Source organism: Lithobates pipiens, unplaced genomic scaffold (assembly GCF_037356315.1).
Source record: "Lithobates pipiens isolate NorthernLeopardFrog02 unplaced genomic scaffold, aLitPip1_a1.2 Scaffold_19, whole genome shotgun sequence".
In the NCBI taxonomy this organism is placed as follows: domain Eukaryota; kingdom Metazoa; phylum Chordata; class Amphibia; order Anura; family Ranidae; genus Lithobates; species Lithobates pipiens.
The window spans coordinates 168,987,873-169,002,529 of record NW_027507764.1 but is presented as its reverse complement, the minus strand read 5'-3'; the positions used below and the strand labels follow the sequence as shown (position 1 = coordinate 169,002,529).

At 39.8% G+C, this 14,657-nt stretch overlaps 1 protein-coding gene across 1 annotated transcript in view; it reads right to left on the bottom strand.

Moving 5' to 3' along the window:
• Positions 1 to 7,494: 7,494 nt before the first annotated feature.
• Positions 7,495 to 14,657, bottom strand: part of STT3B (STT3 oligosaccharyltransferase complex catalytic subunit B) — a 218,910-nt gene continuing 211,747 nt past the window's right edge. Inside the window, exon 16 of the mRNA XM_077491460.1 lies at positions 7,495 to 9,714. Within this exon, the coding sequence (XP_077347586.1) occupies positions 9,634 to 9,714 (81 nt within the window). The 3' untranslated portion in view covers positions 7,495 to 9,633. The remainder of the gene's footprint in view (positions 9,715 to 14,657) is intronic.

Here is a 14,657-nt window from a genome sequence, read left to right as displayed (position 1 = left end):
GGTTATATATTTTTTTACTGTTTTGCAATTTTGGTTGGATGTGTAATTTTAGAGTTATTTATTGTTGTTAATATATTTTATTGCTGTAAAATATGTTTTATTTATAAACATGTTCTGTGAAAATTCTTGGAGTTTTTTTTTTTTTTTTACAAATTTGTGAAAAGCAAATAAAAATGTTTTAATATTTTATAATGTCATGAGTTACAATTCTTCATAATTATAAAGAATATATCATTAGTCTGTATCGTGCTTTAAAATCTGTCACGACATAAAAAAAAAAGCATTAGTACTTGTACTCAATCTTAAAAAAGTGACAACAGTGCAACCCTAGCATGGAGTAATGGTAGCATCTTTTTTTTCCAATATAGAACAGTACATCTGTGAATTCAGGATACCATCAATGAAATGCAGCACTCAATGCACTACCACTACTATGTTTCACTGTAGGCACCATACATTTTTCTTTGTACTCCTCACCTTTGCAACACTATATAGTTTTAAAGCCATACAGTTCCGAAAACATTTATTTTGGTCTCATCACTTCAGAGTACCGAGTCCCAGTGGTCTTCTTTTTCAGCATGGGCCCTGGCAAATTCTAGGCAGGCTTTGTTTTTTGCATTGGCTTTAGGAGAAGCTTCCTTCATGGATGACACCCATGCATGCCATTCCTCTGCAGTGTACACCGTATTGTGTCATGGGAAACAATCACCACAGTTTGGCTTTCTTCTTCTTTAGCCAACTGCTGTAAACTTGCATGGCCATTTTCTTCAACCCATCTCATCAGAAGATGCTCCTGTTGAGGGGTTAACTTCCATGGACAGCCTGGACATCTCTGTCAGATGGTTGCAGTTCCATCTTTGTTAAATATTTGTATCTTTTTTGCTCCGGTATTCTGACTGATAACTAAAGATTTGCTGATCTTCTTGTAGCCTTCACCTTTCTTGTGTAAGAAATAATTTTCTTTCTCAGGCCTTGTGACATTTCTGTTCCAGGTGGTGCCATTACTGACACCATGAAATGGAAAGAGGTTTTCTTTAACCTCCTTAGCGGTAATCCCGAGTCTGGCTCGGGTTGGGAATTTCATTACAATAGCGGTAACCCCCGAGCCAGACTCGGGCTTGCACCGCTCGATGCAGGGGAGGACACAGGTAACGTCACTTACCTTGTCCCCTGGATCCAGCGATGTCCGCCGCGCTGTGTGATCGAGCCGTCCTGCGCTCGATTCACAGTGCCGAATGCCGCCGAGCTCCGTTCCCTGCGACGTTACGGCGCACGGGAGCGGAGAACGGCGGCAAATTCAAAAATGTAAAAAGACACACAGCACTGTAATCTTACAGATTACAGTGCTGTAGTAAAAAATACACACCCCCTTTGTCCCTAGTGGTCTGTGCAATGCCCTGCATGCACTTTTATATTATAAATACTGTTTTTTACTGCTTGTAATTTGGAGATTGTCCATAGCAACCAAAACATGTCCCTTTTTCATCTTTTTTTGGATTTGATTACATTATTCAATAATTTTTATTATTCTTTATTATATTATAAACTTTATCATACCCGGGATGTCCGCTAGACTCTGGTTTGAAGAGATTTCAGAGCGTTATTCCTAAGAATTACAGGACTACAAAATAAAAGCCAGATTTCCATGCAAAATAATTGTACCGCTTTCAGCACCTTATTCCAGACTGAATCATACCGCCAGGGAGGTTAACTAACACCCTTTTATAATAAACTGTCTGCTGGACAACTGTTTAACCACTTGCTTACTGGGCACTTAAACCCCCCTCAGTCCCAGACCAATTTTCAGCTTTCAGCGCTGATGCACTTTGAGTGACAATTACGCGGTCATACAACACTGTACCCAAATGAAATTTTTATCATTTTTTTCCCACAAATAGAGCTTTCTTTTGGTGGTATTTAGTTACAGCTCGGAGTTTTATTTTTTGCTAAACAAACAAAAAAAGATGCAAAAAAAAAAAATCATGTTTTAATAGTTTGTTATAAAATTTTGCAAACGGGTCATTTTTCTCCTTCATTGAAGTGCGCTGATTAGGCGGCACTGATAGGCTGCATTGGTGGGCACTGATGGGCTGCATTGGTGGGCACTGATAGGCTGCACTGGTGGGCACTGATAGGCATAGTTAAGGCGGCACTAATAGGCACAGATAAGGCGGCACCGATGGGCACAGATAAGGCGGCACTGATGGGCAAAGATGGGCACAGATAAGATGGCACGGATGGGTGGCACGGATAGGTACCACAGATAGATGGGACTGATGGGCACTGATAGGTGGCTCTGATAGGTGGCACTGCTGGGCGGCACTGCTGGGCACTGATGGGCGGCACTGGGGTGCAGCACCTTTGAGGCAGATTTTGGGTGGCACTGTGGGTGGCACTGCTGGGTGGCACTGTGGGCACTGCTGGGTGGCACTGTGGGCACTAACTTTATTTCAGGATGGCACTGCGGGTGGCAGGTGGGCACTGGCAGGGGGCAGGTGTCCGCTTAAATTGCTGGCCGTGATCGGGACTGATGTCCCGAACACGGCCGCCGGCGATCGGCTTTTTTTTTTCTCCTCGCGCTGTCAGCGCGAGGAGGAATACTAGCCGATTACCGGCTCCGTTTTATCACATGATCAGCTGTCATTGGCTGACAGCTGATCACGTGATAAGGGGTCGGGATCGACCCCTTATCACGTGATAAGGGGTCGGGATCGACCCCTTACACGGATCGGTGATCAGGCGAGTCTCACGGACTCGCCGATCACAGAGCGCGCCGCGCGCGCCCCTCAGGGGGCGCGCAGGCCGCTCGTATCCGGGACGATGTCAATAGACGTAGTCCCGGAAATGTGGGTCCGCGCTGTTGCCGTCATTTTGCAATAGCGCGGTACCCAAGTGGTTAATGAATAATTCGACTCATCTGTAGTTGAATTCTTGTTAATTAGGATTTTGTTTTCTAAAATTTAGCTCTGCTCTTAAGACTTTCATTGGGGTGTATTCATTTTTGCAACATGGTCTTAATTAAATTTGTTAGGAAAATAATTTTTTTGTGTGTGCAAATAACAAATCTTGGTTGCAACCAATGCCCGCATTTATGGGAGCATTTTGTAGTATTGTATCCCATAGAAAATGTTGATCCCGAAAGGAAAGTAGTTTTTTTTTTTTTTTTTTTTTGACAAATCTGTTGGGGTGTACTCATTTATGCCAAGTATTTAATCAGAGTATAGCATCAAGCCAATTAAACTTCTGGGATATTGAGCTGGTCAGTTAAGTAGCAGAGGGGGTTATTCAGTTTCAGCTGTTTTGGTGTTAATGAAATTCCCAACAGGTGCTCTAGGTGGGCAACAATGAGACAACCTCCATAGCAGGAATGTTGTTGTTTTTTTTTTTTTTAACAAGTGGAGGCCACTGACATTGTTTTTCCCCCTACTCATCTTTTCTGACTGTTTTTCACTAGTTTTAAATGGGGCTAGGATCAGTGTCATTACTGGTAGCACGAGGTGATACCTGGACCCTATAGAGGTTGCACAGACAGTCCAACTCCTCCAGAATGGCACATCAATACGTGCCACTGGCAGAAGGTTTTCTAGGTCTCCCTGCAGTCTCAAGAGCATAGAGGAGATTCCAGGAGACAGGCAGTTAATGTAGAAGAGCTAGACAGGTCCTTAACCCACCAGTAGGGCCTGTATTGGCTTCTTTGTGCATGGAGGAACAGGATGAGCATTGCCAGAGCCCTACAAAATGACCTCCAGCAGGACACTGGTGTGAATGTCTCTGACCAATCAGAAAAAGACTGCATGAGGGTGGCATGATGTCCTCTATACAGCATCTGCATCATTTTATGCCGATTGGGTGGACTAGAGCAGGTATCTGTGTGGCAGTATACTCCTTCTTCCACTCCCCTTTTTTTCATCTTGCTCTTATTTTGGGCTGTTTTCATTTTGCTGACAGTGCGCCCACCCGTTTTTGATCAGTTTAGAGTGCACCATGCTAACAACTTATAAACTATCCTTTTTCCAAGGGGCAGACTTGCCCGATGGAGACTGTGCCTGGGAAATGCATTTCAGCCACCCTTCTTCAGATTTACCAAAACCATGTAGTGCAAGGGCTGCCTGATTGCATACACATTGAAACTCCTAAGGTTTGACCTCGTAGTATATGGTTTTGGCAAATCTGAAGGGGAAAAAAATAAAAAAAAATCTGATAGTGTGTATGGGGCTTAAGAGTAGCAGGTGATGAAGCAACAACAAGGTGTAACTGGAGACATCACAAATCATATAGATATATTCTCCACACAACGGCTCATTGAATAGCAGCCCAAATCTTTATTGAAGAACGATCAAATCACAGAAGACACAGTAAAACGTTTCAGAGCCCCCACAAAAGCCCTTTGTCAACAATAATCGCATGCCTGACAAAGGGGTCCGACAGCTTTGAAACATTGCACTGTCTTCTGTGATGGGATCGTTCGGCAATCCATCATTGAGTGCTGGCAAATATATGCCTAAAAACTGTTGTATGGCTTCCATGAATTGGGTGCAGTACTTTCTAATGAGCCAACAGAAAAGTGTTGTATACACTTTGTTGAATTTCCCCATGTATGTCTGTTTAGACCAGGGATCTCCAAACTACAGCCCTCCAGCTGTTGGGGCACTACACATCCCATGAGGCATTGTAAAATTTTGACATTCACAGACATGACTAAGCATGATGGGAATTGCAGTTTTTTACAATTTGGAGACCCCTGGTTTAGACCAAAGATCACCCTGCTATTATTGCCTTTGCCAGAGGAGTATTAATGACATGAGGCAAAGAGTAAATGTTGCCTTTTATGTAGCATCTTCTGCAAAGCAGCTTTTCCTCTACATCCTCCTCCATGTCCATTTGCCTGCTTTCTGTATACACAGTAAGTGATGCATGTGCTTTCCTATTATATATTTGACTTTTGCTAAAGAAAAACTCATACTTTCAGAGATGCAGAATATATCATAACTGACATTTCTGAAACTGTTGAATACCAGTTTGCTAGCCCACTTTGGTGGTAAACTGTGCTGAGTCTACCAGCAGAAAGCATGTTGGTAGTGCTGGGCTTTCAGATTAGATAGCCTAGCATGCTTTTTAGGTATGAGCGGCCTAATAGTTCTTTTATTTTACAAATAAATCTATCAAATAGTTTATAATCTTGTAAAACTTTCATTTAAAAAAAAAAAAAAAAAAACTACACCAAAAACACACAATTGTATCTTTTTAAGAATGTTTTTCTTTCTTTTTTTTTTTCCATTTTACAAAGCTCCCAACTTCAATGCAGTATAAAACTCTTCAGAATTATATCCTCGTGATCTTTCTTCAGGCTAGAAAAGCAAGTTGTACAGTCCTTGGGGACGGACTCTGTTCAGGAGAGTGCTGGCGGCAGCTGATAGAACAGGAAATTTGTTCAGAAACTTAAAGTGGTATTAAGCCCAAAACTATAAATGTAATGTAACATTGTAGCTTAATAAATCAAATGCGGTGGCTGAATTATTATTATTATTTTTTTAGGCTTTCTTCCCTTTGTTTTCATCTGGTGATTTGACCAAAAACACCTGTATTGGACTGGGTTCACACCAAAATATGTAGAATACACACTGTGGCCTAAACGGATGAAGACTTTTTTGCATTTTTTTGGGGATATTATAGTAAAAAAATATTGTTTTTCAAAATTTTCACTGTTTATAGCGCAAAAAATAAATAAAAGCAGAGGTGATCAAAAAAAGCTCTATTGGTGGGGGGGAAGGACAAATTGTTTGTGTACGTCGAAAAACCACGCAATCATTTGCAGTTCTGTATTGCAAAAAATTGGCCTGGTCATTAAGGGGGTAAATCGTCCCAGTCCTTAAGTGGTTAAAATCCAACCCCACGCCTTTATTCTTTTTTACATTTTGGCATGGGGTTTCCCTTTAAGATCCATGCCACACCTGAAGGGCCTCATATGGAATTAAGGGGGGCTACATGCCATCTTTTTATTTTGCCGTGGGGTTCCCCTTCAAGATCCTCAGAGCACAAGTTATATATCAAAGTCGGACCAGTTAAGATGATGATCTGACTTTGATTTGGCTTCAACGATAATGAATTAGCTGAAGTCGGACAAAAAGTAGTGCAGGTACCTTTCTCAAAGTCGGACCAACTTGTGGCAGACCAGTTAAGACGGCTCTCATAGGGAACCATTAATATCTCGACAGACTTGCAGGATAGATGCGGCAGCTGCATTCATTTTTTTTTTAGGCTTTTATTTTAATTTTCCACCAGGTGGTCAAAGAATTGGTAAGTTGCAATACAACGTTTGCTTTTTGGTTTAATACTGTTTTAAGTGGTCACTATTTTTACCCCTCTGGCATAATCTTCCTTTTATAGTTACTTTAACGGTGCCTTATTTCTGACTTCTTATATTATAAGTGATGTTTAAAGCAGAGTTCCACCCAAAAATGTTCGGATTCCTCCCCCCTCCAGTGTCACATTTGGCTCCTTTCAGGGGGGAGCAGATACCCATCTAATACAGGTATTTGCTCCCACTTCCGGCGAAAGATCGCCGCAGTATCCGCAGCGATCTACGCCTTGTCAGGCCCTTCCTCCATCCCCTGGGAGACACAAAGGTCCTAGAAGACAGTAGGGACCACTCAATGTGCAGGGTGGCTCGCGCATGTGCAGTAGGGAACCAGACTGTCAAGCCGCAAGGCTTTACTTCCCGATTCCCTTACTAGTAATGGTGGCGTCTCCACCCGGAGTCGAGGGGGCGGATCGGCTTCGGGTGAGGACATTGCGGGCACTCTGGACAGGTAAGTGTCCTTTTGAAAGTTAGCTGCAGTATTTGTAGCCGCTTTTTTTTTTTTTTTTTTTTAAGCGGAGCTCCGCTTCAAATAATTTGGGGCTATAAAAACATGCAACTTATGTCTGACTCTTATTCAATAAATGATGCAAGGGAAGTGCTAAGTGCAGTAATCTGCAACTTCCATTCAGGCTTTGTTTTACTGAAGCATGATTGTAAAATGGACACCAGTTATTTTTGTAGGTCTACCGCATTTGGCTTCTACCATTTTATTGAATAACCCCAAATCATCTGTTATTCTTTTTTTGTAAGTAAAAAGCAAATAAAAAAGGAAACAAAAACAAGAAAGTGTAATGATAAACACAGGATTATTTCTTTTTTATTTGAAAGTAAATTATTCCAGTTTGACTGCATCTTCACATGCAATTTCTTCAATAAACATCTGTAAAAATAAGTGTGTACTTGTTTTAATCTATACCAAAAAAAAAAAAGAAAAAAGAAACCTACCCTGGAACACTATTTAGTCTAATCACCCATCCACCTGCCCCCTATATTCCCTTTGGCAAGGCCTGGTTGGGGACCAGGCCCCCAACCCTTTATTTCACCCATCAATTGCTGTCAAACCTGACAGACACACAATTTTAAATGTTGGCCTTTCAAATAATTTGATTAGAAACAAAACATGACACTTAACATAAAACCTTAATTAAATTTTATTGTTTTCTATTTTCAAAGTTTTCAATCCAATATACAGATTGCCAGCATGTTGTAATGGCATTAGAGCTGCATACAAATGCTTCACAGCAATGCAGCTTTTATGGTATGTAAAAATATCACAAGCTTGAAAAACAAAATATATATTAAAAAAAATAGAAAAGAAATGATTGTATTTTTTTTTTCTGAGAAATTGCTGTGTCTAACCGCTTTACGTTTCCATCTCACTATAAAACATACATCCTAAACACAGGATAGTCCAGTATTTGTGGTAGTACAACTCTGCTTGAAATATATTCAAAATTAACATAAAACATTAACTCAGAAATAAAATAAAAAACAAATAAAAAAAAACAAAAACAAAAAAAATAAACCATCAAGCTATGAAAAGTTCAAGTCTGCATAATGTCTAAAGCCACAGAAGGATCACCCAAAATGTTCAACCCAATGTACATTTTAGTGCATTACATTGACAAATTTGTCAATTTTAGTTTTGGAAAAAAAAAAAACAAAAAAAAAAAAAAAACTGCACTAGAGAGAGAAAAAAAAAAAAAAGTGTAAAGAAAAATAACCCCAAAAAATTAAGATGAATTCAAAAATTCCATTCTAGCTCATATACCCTCAATATAATCTCAGACTTAGAAAAAGTGGACGTCTGTATACTTGTCAACTTTTTAAATGTGTAAACATTCAAACATTATAAGCGGTTTGCTCTAACAGGATTTTGTATATGAACATTCAACATAAATCAGCATTCTCTCTATTCCTCCCTCCCTTCTCCCTGTGTATACATCTGGATGTATAAAACAGTATAATGTAACAATATCAGAGCACAGGTGAGACATGAAGTTATGCCTGGTTAATGCTTTGTAGAATTTAGATGGACTTGCCATCAACACAGGAGGAGTTCACTTGAATTATGGCCACAGACTTGGCATAGGATGTTAAAATTTTAAGTAGCCATCTCCCTTATTAAATTATATTACCGAACCTCTGAAATTGCTAGAAAAAAAAAAAAAGGCCATTGGTATTGATCGCATGTAGAACTTTTGTAATTAAATTACATAAATATCTGTGGCCAGAAGTATCTATTGTCACAGGGGAGAGCCAAGTGGCTTAGGGCAGAATATAGTTGAAGTCCAGCCATGAAAAGCAGCAGCTACGTTGTAGTCTATAGCAAAAAAAAAAATAAAAAAAAAAAACACAATAATAATATATATAATTGATCATACCAATTCATTAGGAACATTGGTGAGGCACTTAACTTCTGCCTCAAGGATATTACTAACTTCTAGAGAGATGACAGGCTGCACAAAATGGATACCACTGGCATGTGAAATCATTTAACAGGTTATGCCCTTTCAGAAATATCATGAAGCAGAGTGCCCTAGCTGTACATCTCCTAGACACAGTTTTGATTCACTGTGATTTACTTGTCCACATATAAAATAGAGCAGCAGTTATAGCATACACCCACTTCCCTGACTAGATAAAAAAAAAAAAAAAAAAAAAAAAAAAGACATTCCTTGTGCGTCGTTCATTGTTTTCAAGAGGAGGAAAAAACAGCTTTAGGGAACAAAATATGACTTTATTCAAGAACTCATGCTTTTTATGTTATGATACAAGTCACAGGCAAAAAAGTGGGCCACTCACAGATGCCACAAATTACATCTATGCAGACTCCTCCGAGTGTTGTAAAGAAAAATGAAGCTCAAGGTTTCACGTTTCATTTTATTTTTAATAAAAAAAAAAAAATAAAAAAATTGACAAGTATGCATGTGCCAATAACCAAAGGGCTCTTTGGTGCGATCACTCCAAATTGTGAAAGGATTTGAAAATCATTTACCAAAAAAAAAAAAAAAAAAAAAAATGGGGAAAAGAAAAACCTGCTGTTATTCGTGGACAACAGCACTGTCTGTCTGGCTTCACATTACAAATCTAAAACAGCTGTTCTTAATAAGCCAATAAATATATATTTTGTAATCAGACATTGCCTGAAAATTTTGTACAATATCCTGGACCAAAGAAGGTTCTGTACTCTCATGTCCCTGATAAACATGAGTTCATCTAAAGGCAAAGACTGGTTATCTCAAGGACGTTGTCCTATGAGATGGGTTGGTTTAAACCGTCTTCTTGCTGGATTTCTTGCCTTTCTTCAGAGTCAGCTTGTTCTTAATGTAGCCACGCTTCCTCTTTGAGGTCTAAAAACAGATAAGAAGGAAAATTAAAAAAAATAAGTAAATGTGTTATTTGCAATTTTGTTTTTGCTGTATTCCATCGGTGGGATTTCCTTTACTTCCAGCCACAGGCACAATAAGATTCCTAAATGGGAAGAAATTCAGGCCTAGACAGTTGCTGCTGGAAAAAAAGTCCCCATTGGAAGATTTCCCTTTTTATCGATTTGGTCACTGGCCATACCAGTGAAAATAAAATACACCACACACCAAGAGGGCAAATCTTTCCAGCAGATACAAAGGACTGCAATGAAAATCTGACCATTAAAAAGAAATTCTAGCATTAGATGTGTTTTTTATTTTCATAAAAAGTATCCCTGATGCTAACCCCTCTAAATTCCATACTGTATCATCTGGTAAGTAGTAATCAGCCTCTTCATAAAATATTGGGTTGGAGAACTAAGCTGCACAAGGTTTAAAATCAGGTTCCTGCTTACTATTCAGTTGTGCACAACTCTACTTCCATAAAGAGCTGATGCAACTCAAAACTAACAAATTCTGTCTGAAGTGTAGAAAACCAGAGTTGGTTTTCCTGGTAACTATTTCCAGTAGTCTTCCAGGACAACCTCTGAGATACACAGTTCTTCCCTAGGACAGGTAACACATTGCCAGATAGGATTTAAAAGGTGGTCTTGCAGGCACATGTCTCAGTCTACATGAGAAACGCAGAACGGCTCTGAAAAATATAAACAAAAAAAATAATAAACAGAAACCTGGGGTGGGCACTCGGCTGTCCTGGAAGACTACTGGGAATAGAGTAACCACTAAGCATAACTCCACTTTTCCCCAGCCATCTTCCAGGACAACCTCTGAGATAAGTTTTTGGTTATCAGCTAAGGTGGGACCACTGCTTGGAAAACCTTATGCTCAAAGGTTTGATCTTGACTTGTTAGCAACTCCACCCAGTAGTTCTGAATAAATGTTGGAAAAAAAAAAAAAATGGCTGCCTTACAGGGTGGCACCAGCTTTCTGCCTATGGGGATGCTAAAGCTCTAGTGCATTGTGCAGAATTCCTATTCACACTCTTGTAAGATTCCAAAACAACTTGTTTTAACCAACGCTGTCTACCCACAAAAGGGTATGAAAAAAGCTTGCAATTAATGAGTGCCCGGTTGCATCAAGGTAAGATAAGCAAGTAAAAATCTTCTGACATTCCAAGATGGATTGATGAACAATAAGTTGAAGAAGACTTTTGGAGAAATCTTCAATCAATAAAAAAAAAAAAAAAAAAAAAAAAAAAATGCATTGTTCCTGAACTGTCAAAATAAATAAATAAAAATAAAAAACGAACCCCTAAAGATCCATGCTATATCCAAATGACTTTCCTGGGGGTGGGGGAGGAGCCAGTAATCAGCTATTGTTTCTCCTCAAGTTGCTAGCGTGAGGGGGGGGGGGGGGGGGAGCTGATCACCGGCAGCTGTTGGCCGTGATCAAGGAGAGCAGCCTCCGCCTAATCTGTGCCCACCTGTGACACCTACCAGTGCCACCTATCAATGTCAATCAGTGCCGCCTTATCTGGACCCATCAGTGCAGCCTCATCAGCGAATATCAATGAAGGAGAAAAATTACCCGTTTGCAAAAACTATGAAACTTTTTTTATTTTATTTTTAAATATTCCATCTTTTTTGTTTAGAAAAAAATAAAAACTCCAGTAGTGATTAAATACCACCAAAAGAAAGCGCTATTTGTGTGGAAAAAAAAGATAAAAATGTGAATTTGAGTACAGTAGCATGACCATGCAACTGTCATTTAAAGTGTGACAGCGCTGAAAGCTGAAGATTGGCCTGGGCAAGAGGGGGGTTTGTGCCCAGTAAGCAAGTGGTTAATAGACCAGGCTTCAAACTTACTTATTCAGCGGACAAAAATTATGGCAATCAATAATACAGTTTTAAGCATGGGATGCTTGATGGTGGCATCTGTAATTGGCTCAAAAGAGACCTGCTTACTCCCTACAAGCCTAAGGGCAAATCACACTTAGGACATGCCATGATCCAGGCTGACCTCTTATTAGACAAAGCCTTAAAATAACAGAGAATCTTCCAGCTAGGATTTATGCCAAAATACGCTTAGTGCTGCAACCTGGATCTTTAAAAAAGGTACTTGATGGCCAATCCAGAAATTTCAAAATGGAGAGCATGTTAAATGCAAAATTGTCTTTTTCATCCATGATTTATACTTCTATACCTTTCCATAAATGTATATTCTAATAACTTTCTGAGACTCCCTGCCATCTCAAGACATCTTCTTCCTGATCGCCTCTCCAAGCCTACAGTAGAAAATTCTGCAACAGTCTGTGGTGAAACTTAACCTAGGGAACTGCTGGAAAGCTTGCAGTCCTAAGACCCAAGACTGACAGTTCTTACAGGAGCTGGCTAACTGCATTAAGGTGGCCAAAACAGAGTTGATCTTTAATGTAAGGAAGGTGGTTTGCTTTTTGGAGACAGCTGTATTCGACCTGTCCTGGTTCATTAGCCAACAAAGTTTAATTTAGTGAAATGTTGATCCCCATTTTTAAGGCTAGCTATAAACACCTTTGCAAATCACAATTTACGGGGATATGAAGGTATGCATTCCAAAGGTCTGCCATAAAGCACGTGTGCTGGAGAATTGCTCTGACAGTGATAAATTCCATCCGCTTTTTTGTATCCGATGGTCCTTTTTAACAGCCTAAAGGCGAATTTTGCCCAACAGCTTTTTTTTTTACAAAAAAAATTTAAAGTAAAAACCTGTCCCTCATCTTTTGGTACTGGAATTAGAATGTTCTGATCCACTATGTGGCCTAAGAAGAGGAAGATGAGCTTTTACTTTTTCTGAATCCTTCAGAAGCCGTCACCGGGTAAAGTGGTGGCTGGCAGTTTAACTCCAACCTGTAGCCCTGCTCAATTGGGCTTAAACTAAATCCGTTGGAGTTGATAGATTTCCACAGGGAGAGGAATCCTAAATCGCTCTATCGAAAGTTTCTGGTCATTGCAAGTTGGAGGACTTGTCCGGAGGTTTGGAGAATACAGAATTTTCCTCAACTTTTCTTGACCTGTTCAGTGTTTTTTCTGGACAATGGATATACTGGATGAAATGGATTCCATACTATATGATAAGTATTGAACTTTCCTTCATGAGGATTCTTTATACTGCATGCTTTTTACAAGTGACTTATACTCCAGCTTAAGTTTAAACCCTTTTGCATTGGCTGTATGGGAAATATCAGTTTTAATAGAAACTTTATGGACTTCTATGGCCTTTCAGTGCTGAATAATCCTGGATATATCTTGCTGATGAGTGGATGTCATATGCTTTGAAAGTTGATTTATTTGCATTCTGATAACACATGGGAGCAGATAGCCTGTAAGGGAGAAGAATCTGTGCCTTTATGAAAGGAAATCTGGATCAGATATATTAATACAAGTTAATTTAGCTCCTCTAGACCAGGAGATATTTGTCTGCACACCAATGAATTCATCGGTGTGAGGGAGTTGACTGGGGTTGAGCAGTGTGAACAATCCTTGAGCACCAGAGGACTGGGTCCCCATTCCCATGTGTCACCTCCTCCAGACTATGGTTTTCTGAATCCATTAGTTTTCTGTCAAGTATATTAAAAGGAGGTACATTCTGTTCCCAAATTTTAATTATATCCACATATTTATGGAATCTTCAGCACCATATGACAGTGTTCGTAATTTTCATCTTTAAAGCAGAACCAGTTCGATACAGCTACAGCAGGCTTTCACCACAAACTTTATTTGTCCTCAGGAAAGTTTTTTTTCATTCTTTTTTTCATCAAGATATCTTCACCTGGTGGCTACCTCAAGAAATTGCCATTATATGTCTTTTAAAGACTTTATGTATGCATCCATAACGTTAGATTATAGGTTGGATGAGAGATTCCTCAATCATTTATGTTTAGGGAATCATTCTTAATAAAGATTTTGATTCTATTTCAACAACTGGGAACTGATATATATATAAAAAATGTGAGTGGTAAAGTATGGTATGTTTCATGCAATAGTCAAAATTGACAATTTAGTGAGTATGGTGACAGGTAGAGCCCACATCCATTGCGTATTGGCTTTCTTTTCCATTTTCTGGATTTTGCGCATCAGATAATAGAGACCTACATTTATGAAAAGTGGGTGCCGTTTCTTCCTTCATGAATAAAAACGTGTTACAGGCAGAAGTAGTTTCACTTTTTAGCAGACCTTTAATACAGCTGCGGCACAATGGCATGGACAAAGCAGACCACAACTCAACAGCACATCTAGCACACTTGGCTTTGAGTGCACAATTGTTGCTTTTATAAGCGACTTTAGCTTACAGCAAGAAAACAAGCAAAAAAAGGAGTCAAGGCGAAACTCCTAAATCCATAAAAAAAAATAAAAATGTGCCAATTGGGCAAAAAAAGAGACTGCCACCACTAAGGGACCCAAACCAAAAAGTAGAGAAAAACAGGAATAAGGTCAAGAGCAATACAATCCATTACCTGTGTTGAGCTGATGTCCATTACCTCTGGAGCTTGCTGGCCTGAGGCCTTCATAGCTGTCCAAGCTGTCCTCTGGCGTTTCCGCAGCCATTAAAGTGGTTGTAAAGGATGAAGGTTTTTTACCTTCATGCATTGCATGAAGGTGCAAAACCTTCAGCGTGCAGCTCCCCCCTAAAACCCAAGCCCGATCTTGACCCAGCTATATACACGAGACACGGGGCTCTCCCGAGTCCCTCTCTCCTGATTGGCTGAGATGCAGCAGCAGGGGCTATTAGCTCCTGCTGCTTTCAATCAAAACCAGTGAGGTGGGGGCGAGGCTGAGCCATGCTCTGTGTCTTATGGACAGAGTCGAATCAATAGCGAGCAAGCATGAGTGCCCCCTCAGCAAGTGATTAACTATAGGGGCACTCGGCATGCGCAGGGGGCCTGAGAAGAG